Source organism: Charadrius vociferus, unplaced genomic scaffold (assembly GCF_000708025.1).
Source record: "Charadrius vociferus isolate BGI_N301 unplaced genomic scaffold, ASM70802v2 scaffold843, whole genome shotgun sequence".
NCBI classification, from domain to species: domain Eukaryota; kingdom Metazoa; phylum Chordata; class Aves; order Charadriiformes; family Charadriidae; genus Charadrius; species Charadrius vociferus.
The window spans coordinates 195,912-208,010 of NW_009647430.1; the positions used below are offsets into that span (position 1 = coordinate 195,912).

General features: G+C 58.8%; 2 protein-coding genes across 2 annotated transcripts in view; both read right to left on the reverse strand.

Annotated features, from left to right (window-relative positions):
* Window positions 1–912: 912 nt before the first annotated feature.
* SIGIRR (single immunoglobulin and toll-interleukin 1 receptor (TIR) domain) lies at window positions 913–3,789 on the reverse strand. Its single transcript, XM_009880575.1, is given in 10 exon segments — window positions 913–1,115; window positions 1,265–1,439; window positions 2,064–2,146; window positions 2,149–2,204; window positions 2,284–2,386; window positions 2,464–2,607; window positions 2,733–2,873; window positions 3,068–3,198; window positions 3,296–3,482; window positions 3,783–3,789. Coding segments are annotated over 10 exon segments (1,230 nt in total).
* Window positions 3,790–10,961: 7,172 nt separating this feature from the next.
* ANO9 (anoctamin 9) overlaps window positions 10,962–12,099 on the reverse strand; it is a 13,271-nt gene continuing 12,133 nt past the window's right edge. Inside the window, exons 21-22 of the mRNA XM_009880576.1 lie at window positions 11,914–12,026; window positions 10,962–10,989 (exon numbers count right to left, since the gene is read on the reverse strand). Of these exons, the coding sequence (XP_009878878.1) occupies window positions 10,962–10,989; window positions 11,914–12,026 (141 nt within the window). The remainder of the gene's footprint in view (window positions 10,990–11,913; window positions 12,027–12,099) is intronic.

Here is a 12,099-nt window from a genome sequence, read left to right on the forward strand (position 1 = left end):
TGGGGGGCATCGCACAGCCCGTTTGGGAAATGAGGTAGAGTAGGTATGGGGGGTGGCAGGGCGGGGGAGACCGGGCGGCGTTGCCAGGAGGGGATGCGTCCAGGGCTGGTGCAGCCCCCCCGGTGTGCCGGCACCCAGCGCGGTCTGGGCTAGCGTGTCATGGTGCGTTTGTCTCCCCAGCTCTCCGTGTACAAACTCCCTGAGCCCTGTGTATCCCTGAAATAAAGGCCTTGAACGATTCCCGCTTGTCCCCAGCTCAGCCGGCATGCGGGAGAGGAGGAAAGCACCCCGTGGGACGCCGGCGTGTGGGTGAGCTCACCCCGTGGTGCCACCCTCCTCGCCATGTCTGGGCGTTGCGCCGAGCCAGCGTGGTGGGTACATCGGCACGGGGACAGGATGCGGCACAGGGATGGGACACAGCACTGCGCTGCCTGCCCCTTTGGCCATGGTGGGGAGAGACCCGCCGGTGGTACCCTCATCCCCACAGATGGTTGAGACCCACTTGAAGCAGCAGCATTTTATTGCCACGGGGGTTTCCATGGGTGAGAGAGTGCTGCAGTCGCTCCTGTTGGGCATTTCCCAGCCCCTGGGCCACTGGGAGTGGGGCATGTTGCTTCTTGGAGAGCATCATCCATCCCAACACTTGTCCACCAGGCAGGAAAAGTAATGGCATCATCCATGGCGAGGGAGGGGGTCCCAGCACCCGAGGGTGCCCAGGCATGACAGGCAGGAGTGTCCCCTGGTGATGGTTTTCCACCACAGAGAGAGCTGCCAAAGGAGCCAGCTCCTGTCTTTCCCACCGAGACCTGGGCTTTGGTCCCGTCATAAAGCCCAGGCTCCTCTGGCCGTGATCTGCGTCCATGCGGCCCCGCGGGGCAGGGGGACGCTGCCTTTGCTGGCCTGTGGGCCCACTCAGATGTCATCCTCTGTCACCAGGCAGTAGAAGTCTGTGCGGGCGCCATAGTTGCGCGAACCCAGGTCTGAGATGTCGAGCTCAGTTCTCTGGCCGTCCCTCAGCTGTGTGTCATCCATCGCGCCAGCAGCCAAAGCCACGGGAGTGCCAGGGCCAGCGATGCGGGGAGGCTTGGGGCTTCCAAAAATGCATCCTCGGAGGCCTGGAAGGAGTGGGGAGACGGGTTTTTGGCAGTGGGGAAGGGGTTAAACCCAGCCCGCTTGCCACGGGAGGGTGAAGCAAAGCCCAAAGGTGACCTCCAGTGCACATCTGTTCCCCCCAGGAGAAGAAGCAGAGGACAAGGACCTGTACCGAGGTCCCCATCCGGGTGGAGGTCTCCACCGCTGTCCAGGTAGCTGCTGTGCAGGATCAGCATGGGGTCTTTGTCCTCCTGCAGCTGGGTCTGCGGGTCACCCATGGTCCCCTGGAAGGACACTTTGCGGGGCAGGGCCAGGCACAGCTCCTTCCAGAAGTCCGATGATGGGGTCTGCATGGGTCAGGGAGGAGATGAGCCACGTCAGGACCACCACAAAGCCAAGCCCGGCCCCGCATGGGGCTGGGGAAGGCTTTGTAGGGCTCGGCTCACTCCTCCCGGCACTGGGAGCTCAGCCAAGGCAAGGGCTGTGCTCTCGGCATGGCAGCGTGCCCGCGCGCCGGTGGAGAAACCGGCCCAACCTGCTGAAACGCTGCCGAGGGCTCCGGCTCCCAGCCTGGCCCTGAAATGGCCACAGCACCCACGGGCCAAAGCTTCGCTCTGAGAGCTGAGGCTTCACCCCGGCGCCTCGGCCAGGGGAGACCCCCGAGCCGCACGGGGCTCCCGGCTGTGCAAGTCTGGGGAGCGAGCACCCAGACCTGGGGCTGCCTCAGGTGTTTTTTTTTAAAATTGTCGCGAACCGGCTGTGCAAGTCTGGGGAGCGAGCACCCAGACCTGGGGCTGCTTCAGTTGTTTTTTTTCAAAATTGCCGCTAAAAGACGAGTGCCCTAACCTGCTTTTTAGGAGCGCTGAAGCACAGGGAGCAGCCCTGGAGCATGACAGGGAGGCTGACACAAAACGGGGCGCTGGGGGTGGAAATGGGGGTGCAGGCGGGGGGGGCTCCAGCTCAGCTCTCACCATGGATCCGGCTCGCCACACCAGCAAGGTCACCACGCTCCGGTGCTGCTTCAGCAGGCTGATGGCTGGGGGGGGGATATTCCCGGGAAGACGATGAAGATGGGTTTCTTGGAAAGCTCCAGCAGCCTCCAAAGCCCTTCCCTGCGAGACAGGCGTGTGGCAGGAGGGCAAAGGACCCGCTGGCTCCTCTCCCCCGGGAGGCAGGCAGGACCGCTCCTACCTGAAGCTGCTGTTGCACCAGTCTTGCTCCAGGTACGCGACGGAGAGGACCACGATGAGACGCCGGCACCGGCTCACGTTCATGATCAGGTCGGCTGAGGGCTCTGCAGGCAAAGGGATTTCAAGCCCCCGGGCGCTGGTGTCGCGCCTCTGCCCGACCCCACATGGGGACGGCTCCTACCTGAGTTGGGCAGGATGGTTTGCTCGTCCAGGAAGAGCTTGTAACCGTAGCGGTTCTCCAGCTGTGGCTTCATGATGAAGTGAACAAACTTTCGGTCATCCGGGGCGCTGGCGTGGGAGACGTAGGCGTCGTACAGCTTCCCATCTGGAGAGAGCCATGGGGAAAGGGGGGGTTGGAACGCCATGGGGGGTCTGTGTGCTGTGCTCCCAACCTGGGGGAGGCTTTTCCCAAAGAGAGCATCACCTCCATGCCCTTTCCCGGAGGCTCACCGTTGATCTCCAGCTCGCCATAGCGGTTCCGGTACCAGAGGAGAATGTTCAGGCGGCATCGGACATAGAGCCCGGCCAGAAGAACAAGGAGCACCAGGACCAGGAGGGCCGCCAGCACCGCAGGCACATGCCCTGCCGCCTCTGCAAGGACAGGGAAGGGCACGGTGAGCATGGCCGGTGACCCCTGGCCCGGGTTTTCTGGGTTTGGTGTAGGTTTGTGCTGTGATATGCTGCCCTGGGGAGGCAGCGATAGCCCCCACGGGGCTGCCATTCCTGCCCCATGCAAGCAGGTCCTCCCTGGAGGTGTCCCTTCTCCGTCCCCGGCGTGTCCCTACCCACTCGCCGCAGGGTGAAGGTGGCAGTGGCGTTGCTGACCCAGCAGGCAAACACCCCAAAGTCTGCATCGTGCGTGAGGTTGAGCTGCAGGACGCTGGCGAGAAGCCGCTCCGAGGCATTTTGGCCAAACCTGGGGGGGAGATAGGGCCACTGTGGGTTGAGCCATGTGGCCACCCACCACGACAGACAGACAGACGGATGGATATGTCCCAGGGAAGGCTCCTTACCAGGCGGTGTCCTGGCTGCTCTCACTGCCCAACCATTGCCCGTCTTTGGTCCAGGCGGGGATGGGCTCGCAGCGCTCGGTGGCCGCCCAGCGCACGGTGCAGTTCAGCGCTATCTGGCTCCCCAGCGCCAGCTCCAGCGTCTCGTTGGCAGCTGGGACGAGGATTTCGGGGGGCACGAGGCAAAGGGCTGGGGGCACAGCGGGAAGGGGGGTTTCAACTGGGAAAGCTACTCCAGCCCCGGGCTGGGCAGGATGCCGCTGTAGCTATCCCGACTTCCCCGGAAAAACAAGCTCCGCCGTGGGGGTCTGGCACCAAGCAGTGCTTGCGGCTGTTTTGCAACAGGCTGAGCTGGTTTTTGGGGCTGGGACAGACCCTCGCCCACCCTGCAAGGCAGCGCCGGAGCTGCGAGCAGGACCTGCAGCCATGCCCGTCAGCGAGGGGTCCTGCCCAGCTGAAAACAGGAGAAAGTTTTGATTTTGCAGCCTACCTGCCATGGTGCGCTCAGGCGATGTGCGGGAGAGCTGCCGGCATCACCAGCGGGCCACCCGCGGCAGGAGGGCCCCCGTGGCGCGGCGTCTTCCGGGGGGACAAAGTCCACCTGCCACTGCCGCAGGGCGGGCTGGGCCTGGAATAGATCAGAAAGGGCTCCGTGAGCGCTGGCTGCTCCGGGCTGGGCTGGCACAGGGAGCGTCCCGGTGGTCCCCATTGCTCCCTGCAGCGATTGGGGTTGGGGGGTGGCAGGTGCCGCTCCAGGGTAAAGCCAAAGCCATGTCCCAGCCATGTCTTAGTACCTACTGTGTCACCTGCCCTCCCCGCGCGGTGCCAATTCCCAGCCTGGCTTTCCCGACCGTGAATTTACGGGTGGGATGTGATTAATGACCAACCGGGGGCTGCAGGACGTTAAAAACGTGGCTTCGGCTCAAACCAGAGGCCAGTGAGGGGAAACGAGCCATGGTCATAGCTCAACCACAGGGCATGAAACCACGGTGAGCTGCCCCCGCGGCTGCATCTGAGGGGGCTCGGCAGGAAACCCCACGTGCTATCAACACCCTGTCTTGGCTGCAGTGCTGCTTCCAGCCTGACGTGCTCATAGAAATTGCTAATTAAACAGTGGGGCGGTTTATTTATAGCAACACGGGCTTCCTATCTCGTGAGCTCCCGCAGCGTTGAGCTAAGCCAAGTGGGCGCAGCGCTCCCCTCGCGTTAAGAGGCTCAGCGTGTCGCTGCCCCGCGCCTGTGCCCGGGGAGAGGCATAGCTGCACAACGTGCCGTGCGCGGGGGCAAAGTGGGGAGCGTGGGGATGGTGTACAGAGATGGTTGCGGCAGTGCCACCGCAACAGCCCCACGGGAAGAGGGGCACCAGGGAGGACACTCCGCACCCTGCCGGTAAATCGCGGCGGTACAAACGGGAACCGGGAGCAAACGGCGAAGCAGAGCCCAGGAGTGGGGTCGGGCTCCTCCGTCCCCAAACACCCGCAGAGTTCCTGGCACGGGTGGTGTGTCCTCTGGGGCCGATGTGGGAATAACAAGAATGTCACGTTGCGGTGATTCTGCGTGACTGTAAACATATCAGCGTAACTGTCGGGGCCAGGAGGGATAAAAATCTCTCTTGACTGCCTCTTTGCCCCAGAGCTTCATCGCTCTCGGTTGCAGCCTGGTTTTGGGTAACAGTGGGGCTGAGGCTGGGCTTGTCCCTGGAGAAACCACATCTCTGCTGCTGGTGTGAAACGGGAAGGGGGGCAGCTCTGCAGCACTGCTCTGCCGCGAACAGTGATGGAAGCACGTTGCTTCCCTTTGGCACAGCAGCCCTGGCGCCAGGCGCGGGGTGAAACTGTGGGTCAAGGTACGCTGGGGATGCTTGTGATGAATTCAGCGTGAGCAGCTGCAAAGCGATTTATACTAAAGCATTAACTGGGTTTCTCCATGGCAGGGGATGGAAGGAGAGCAGGGAATGGAGATGGGACAGCCCACCCACATTTTGCACGGGGAAAGGGACAGAAGACGCTACACCAGGGTCGCGTGGGACTCTGCCCGGTGGGGATGCTCCGGCTCTGCTTGGTCCTGCCCGGGTGGGTCACTCATAGATTTCACTGTCATTTCACCCTGACACTCGGAGATTAGGAAGCCCCAACAAGATTCAGACTGGCCAGAGAGCTCGGGGAAGCCCTAAATGCCTTCACAGCCCCGTGGAGAGGAACAGCCGGCCAGGACCCCTCTGCTCTGGGGCGAGAAATGGCGACGGATGCCCAAAGGGCAGGCGGGTGTCAGGGCTGCTGCCTGCGAGGGAGGGAGGAGCACGGGTTAACGGGCAGCAGCACGCTCCCAATTTCCTACGTCTCGGGGTTGGGGACACCCCGGTTTTGCAGCACTCCAGGCGCAGCAGAGGACCCTGTGGATGCCATGCGGTGGTAGGCGATGGTTGGGCTGTGGCATCCCCCCAGAGCACGGCCACCGGGAAAGCGAGGCGGGCAGGGCGGAACGGCGGCAGGGGAGCCGCAGGTCTGCATACACCGAGGGAGAGAGCGGGGCCGGAGAGATGGGGGAGAGCAGCAGGGCTTGAGGGGAGAGGGGGAAACCCCCGCTGACCCCAGCCGAGACAGCATCGACGCGGAAAGGGAAGCGGAGGAGAGCTGCATTTACCTTCGGAGCTTCCCCCGGTGCCCCGGCCACAGGCTTCCTGCCAGCCGCCCCCCTCCCCAGACAGCAGGGATGAAGTATTTTATGCAATGAAAATGTATAGCTACACAAAATAAAGTTCTGACTGTGCTACACTAAAGAGTTTCAGATAATACTCTTTACGACCCTTCATTTTTTCTGTATCTGAAAGCACCCAAAGTAAAACAGGCTTTAGGGGAGGGGAAAAGGAAAAAAAAAAAAAAAAAGAAGAGGAAAAAGAAGGCAACCCACCCAGCCTGCCGGTGCAGCAGCCCCGGGGAGACAGGTACACACATTGCACGAGGCTCTCGGAGCCAAGGAGGAAATCCCCTGGCTCTCCATGGCTGGAAAAGCCCACAGAGGTGTTGGGGCAAGATGAGACCCGCATCCAGCACCCACCACCACTGGTAATACTGGTAAATATGGCAGCAGCCAGGGGCTTGCACTGGAGGTTTGGGGCTGTTTGTTCAATGCAGCGCCCTGGGGAGAGGCTGGGGCAGAGCCAGCATTTTGGGGCCCCGGTTTGCTGAGCAATGGTAAACTCAATACTCTCAGGCTTCATTAGGGTGAGTTACTGATGGGGGGAGGCGAGGGGAGGCCGGGCAGCCAGCAGCAGTGCCCGCGGGTTTCTTGGGGTCTCCCGTCAGTTTCCTTCTCCACTGGGCTTATACTTACTTTTTTTGAGAATAGTTTTTGTTAGGAAGGAATGTACCTGAGGGCTGATGCCTCAGGAAGCTGATTCTGGAAGTTATGTTCGGGCAATACAGCAGAGGGGTGTATGAGAGAGTTATGAATAGTGGGATACTGTGATAAGGCAGGTGAGGAACATTCAGTGCACTACTGGGCTAGTTAGCAGAGGGGAAGGAGTTGTTTTAGCAGCACTGGAAAGATGAAGATAGAGCATTAATGAACTTGTGGATTTGATACAGAGGAGGAGGTGAAGAACAAAGATCATAGAATCATAGAATACACATTGTCGGCTCGTGTCCAGCTTTTCATCCACCAGTATCCCCAAGTTCTGTTTGGCAGGGCTGCTCTCAATCCCTTCATCCCCAGCCTGTATTGATACCAGGGGTTGCCCTGACCCAGATGCAAGGCACTGCACTTGGCCTTGTTGAACCTCATGAGGTTCACATGGGACAACTTCTCAAGCTAGTCCAGGTCCCTCTGGATGGCATCCCATCCCCGAGGAGTGTCAGCTGCACCACTCAGCTTGGTGTCACCTGCAAACTTGCTGAGGGTGCATTTGATCCCACTGTCTATGTCATTGATGAAGATATTAAACAGTACTGGCCCCAGTACAGATCCCCTGAGGGACCTCACTTGTCACCAATCTCCATCTGGACATTAAGTCACTGACCACTACTCTCTGGATGTGACCATCCAGCCAATGCCTTATCCACTGAATAATCCATCCATCAAATCTGTATCTCTCCAATTAAGAGAGAAGGATGTTGTGAAGAAATGTGTCAGAGGCCTTACAGAAATCCAAACAGGTGACGGTACAGCCGGGCTCGGTAGGGCCTGCTGACCCTGGGTGAAGTGTATATATGTGGTTTTTATATAGATGTACAAATACACACACAGGTACAGGTCACAGGTAGGTCTGTGGGCCTGTTTACATGGAGAAACATTGCGACTTGGAATCCATATTGGTTATTATGTAAAATACTGGTGCTGTTGTCCTGTTGGGGGGGGGATGAAGGGAGGCCTGCTGGGGGGCTGGGGCTCGGGAATGGCCCCTGGGCCCTCTGCCCTCCGGCGAGCAGCTGTGTGCGTGTTCAGCATGGCGGCTACTTAAGCAGCTCTGTTCAGGGGGGGCTGCTCGGTCCTCTCCGATACCACGGTCACTGCGTGTGGGCTGTGAACGCCAGCATAGACCAGTTGGCTTTGTGGGATGATAACGGATCCCCAGGAACAAGCCCAGATCCTGGGGATGGCAAGGGCGTGAGGAGGCTTGGTGGCCAATTGGGAGCTGATAAAAGCTTTCTTGTCCTTCAGAGTTATTCCTGTGGGTAGGTAAGTTAAAAGCGAGAAGGCGCGGAAGAAGTTTTGGCCACAGTGGCAAAAGGACAAAACAAGCCAGAGGGCTGGAGCACGACTCGTTTCAGCTCCCTGCGAGATAGTGGCTTTCCACGCTCTTGGGAGTGACGTTTTGAAGCTGAGTTAACCCCGGTGCCTTTCTCCACAATACTGACTCGGGGACATCACCACCAGGAGAGTTGCCTGCCATCCGGGGCTGGCCTCAGCCGCGGGGCACAGTGCCTCCAGACCTGCTGTCTCTGGGGAGTGCCTGTGGTGGCACCCTTGGGGGACGCTGACAGCGTGACGGGCTCAGCGGTGGAATGGCTGTGAGCCTGCCCTGTGCTTTGACGGAGCTGTGTCCCGCCAGGCGGGCAGGCACTGGGTTTGTCATAGCAGGACAAGGAGGTGGCCCTCCCCGGCTCTGCATCTGAATCCCCTGTCAGAATCCTTTTGAGCTGAGGCTGTCACCTTCAGACCCTGTGCCGCAGCGGGGCTTGTGACCCCGTCCTGCCACCACACCCCAGCCCAAGGTGAGCGTGCGCTCCTGAGGCACGAATGGCTCCCTGCGAACTCTCAGGTGAATGAAAATTACTGTGCAGTGTGAGCTCGCTAATAGCCAATTCTTGATGCATTTAACAGCTTGAAGCTGATTAAATTTAAGCTACTTAGAGCTGGCAGGTGACTGTTCCAAGGCCATCGATACAATATGAAACCAGAGTTCACTTCCAAGTCCCGGAAATGAGAATATTGCTACAGGATGAGGTGCCACCTAGTAAGAGACCTTTAATCGCAATTGCTGCTGCTCTTCGAGGAGGCACAGTGGGTGCTGGCTTTTTGCTCTTAAACCGGGGCTGCCCTGGCCCTTCGAGCGACCTGAAAGCGGTGTGGCCTCTTGAGACACGTGCAGCGCTCACGGCGCTTTGTACAGCGAGAACCGGTTTAGCTATGGGAAGGAGCATCACTGCATGGATTTCTGCTGTACAGCAGTATGTTCTGGCCAAGACAGGGGCTCGGACTGGTCTGGCTTTTAATTACAGAACAAGACAAATCAGCCCTGATGAAATAGTTGTTCATGACTTGTGGTGCTCATGTTTGCTTATCTGAGTTTGCGGGGTGGCTGTCACACCTGTTACACGAGCACACACGTGTTCACGCCGTGGCACCCTTGCAGCTCCCGTGTTTCATTCAGTTTCTCGCCACAACTTGCCACGAACACAGGGAGGGCCCTGCTGCCTTTTGACAGAGGAGGGGGTGAAAGAGTGGAGCCTGAGGTTAAACTTACAAACCTGTTAAAAGTTTCTAGTTCTTATAAAGAAAAAAAAGACTAAAGCTTTGAAACGCTTTAGTGGATTTGTCCTTGGAGTTACAGGGACCATGAGAAAGCTGGAAACCGAGCTGTGGTCACCTGTCCCATGCTACTGCCTTCCTCATTAACTGAAATGAGGAAAAATTAAGAGAAAAGCTTTTTCCCCATACATTTGCAAACTGAGCTCAGCGAGGCTGCATGGGCCTGACGTAAGGTGTGTGGGGAATTTTGGGGCATTGAAGAGCTGTTTCTGCAGTCTCGACGCTGAGTGAAGAGTCACGTGTTTGAGGGCACGTTATCATTCCTGGGCATGGGTGAACAAAGACTTTGTTCCTTGAGCATGAATAACTCCGCTTCGAGTCAGTGAACAAATCACTAAAGGTAGACCCAGCAGAGGGCAAAGCTAAGAGGTCGGGAACGCGCGTATGTTAGAAGTGTGGCAGCGCTGGCTGTGACACCAGTCGTGCCATGGGATGTGAGCCCTGCTCCCCTTCTGCCTGCGGCCGTAGGAGAAGGGGGCGGCCCCAGCCAGCCCTGCAGGGCCCCAAGGGAAGAGGTGGAGAAATATCGGGCTGGTGGGGTTGGAGTTTAGGCGAGCAGGTCGTGTTTTGGAGTGAGAGATAACCCTTGCTAGCCCTATCGCTTGGGATTTTCTGTGTAGCTCAGTATTTCTGTTACCCCCGCACATTTAACAAGTTGTTTTCCCACTGTGCATGGTCGAAGTGCCAACTTCTTTTATCACCAGCCATCCCCGCGCTCAGCCCTGGCTCCGGGCTACGCACAGATGCTTCAGCTCCAGCCTTTTCTGATTATCCACATTAAGACAAAAAAGGGTTTAGGGGGGACGATTTCTTTGGGCGATGTGGATGGCAGAGGCGGAGGCAGGAATGACACCAGCGTGAGTACAGTGACTCACGGCAGCTGAAATTTGGCTGCTTGTGTCTGCGCGGGTGTTGGGTTTATTTACCATTTTGGTCATGGTAGTTGAGCCAGGCGCAACTGTCGGGTGTGCTTAGGGCAGACGCAGAGCCCGGGGCAAAACACAGTCAGGCTAACAACTGCATTTTCCCAGCGTCCGTGAAAACAGCAGGTTGGAGCTGCAGCCACGCGGTAGTTGTGCCGAGAGGAGGATTGTGCTGGCTGTGGTGGAAGAGGAAGGACTCAAGTTTCTCAGCAGTGCAAGAGCCAGGAGGTCACTGAAGGCAGAGGAAAAAGGGGGCCAAAGTGCAAAAAAAAGAGCTGGAAAGGGAAGCTGGGAGGAGGTAAGTGGCTTTTCCTGTGGTGCCGAGTTGCACGTTAAGGCCACGATTGACGAGGAAGCCGGGTCGTCTCCTGCAGAGCAGCCTCGCGCTCGCCCGTCGGCCGCGGGGTGCTGCACCGCGGTTTGTCCCTGCTGCCAGAGCTCTTCCCCAGCTACTCAGCGTGCCAGGAAGGCGCCATCCCCGGCTCTGCCGCAGCTCCCTTCTTCCTCGTGGCCGTGCAAGTCAGAAAGCATCCTGCTCCTGCGAAGCCACCGTCACGTTGTCACTTCCCAGTTCAAGTCCAAGCTGGGTCACAACTGGGACACGTTGCCCGTCTCCGCGGGTGGTGCCGCGGTGGTTCCTCCCACGCCCACGGCACTGCCAGGCTGGGGAGGGGGGGCTCGAGTCCGTGTGTCTCATTCTCCCCCGTGAGCGGCGGCTACACCTCGGTGGAGTACTCCATCATGCTGGGGGAGAAAGGAGAGGGGCGTTGTGGAAGGGAACTGTCCGAATTGGGAGGCAACGGGGAGGTGTGGGAAAATATTCCGAGTGGGAACAGGGCCTTTTGCCGAAAATAAATGGAGAAAGAATGACACGCTGTTTGTGGAAATTCCCTGTTTGTGGGAAATCCCTCCGTCACGGGGAAGGTGGAGCCTGAAAGCTGAACGGTGGCAGCGCGGTGCTTCCTGAGCCCCGCTCGCCTCTGCTCTCGCCGGGGTTTCGGGGTGGCAGCTGGGACAAGGTGGCGGTGCAGAGGGACAGGCTGAGCCCTCCTCCGAAGCGGGGCTCAGTCCGTGAAGGACGGCAGCACCAGGGTGGCCCAGCCTACGGCTCTCAGCTACGTTGGTTCTGTTTCCAGCTGAAATACTTAATATTTTTTTTTAAACAAAGTTTAAATGGAAAGTTTGGGCAACATTGGTCTTTGTTTTCACTTGGAGCTTTCCTTTTTCTGAAGGAAAAGCCAAAGCCAAGCAGACCCTTCCTCTGGTGAGCACTAATGCTGGATTGGCTCAGGTGGGACTCGTTTCACTGGCCCTGAGTGCCTACCAGCCGGGTGCCCGGGCTACTGAGCGAGGCCACAGGCACAGAGGGAGATGGATCCTCGTTTGTGGGGAATGCGGCTCATCTTAAAAAGAACGTTTTCTGCTGTAGGTGCCAGGTAGCAGGGGCTGGGCTGAAAGCTGGGGGAGAAGCTACCCTGCAAAGGTGGTGGAGGAGCTGCCCCGAGGGCAGGAGCTCGCAGTGCCACCTTCTCCACGCCAGTGGTGGCCAGTGGTCACCTGGTCATGGGGCTCTGGAGTGGAGGGGTCCTGCAGCGGGGCAGGTCTCCTGCTGGGGGCTGTGCCGCCTGTGAGCACAGCAGCCCCTGGCACCTCCGGGGCATCACCCACCTCAGTTCTTTACGAAGGTTGCTGTGTTTTCTGTCCCGAAACTGATTCTTAACTGACTTGGGGACATCAGGGACGTACCAGGCTGCGATCAGTTTGACGCACAGAGCCACGTGCTGCAGAAAGCGAAGGGAACCGCCACGGGCAGTGAGGACCTCCCCGGGCCGGTTCACGTGGCCCCGTGCCACC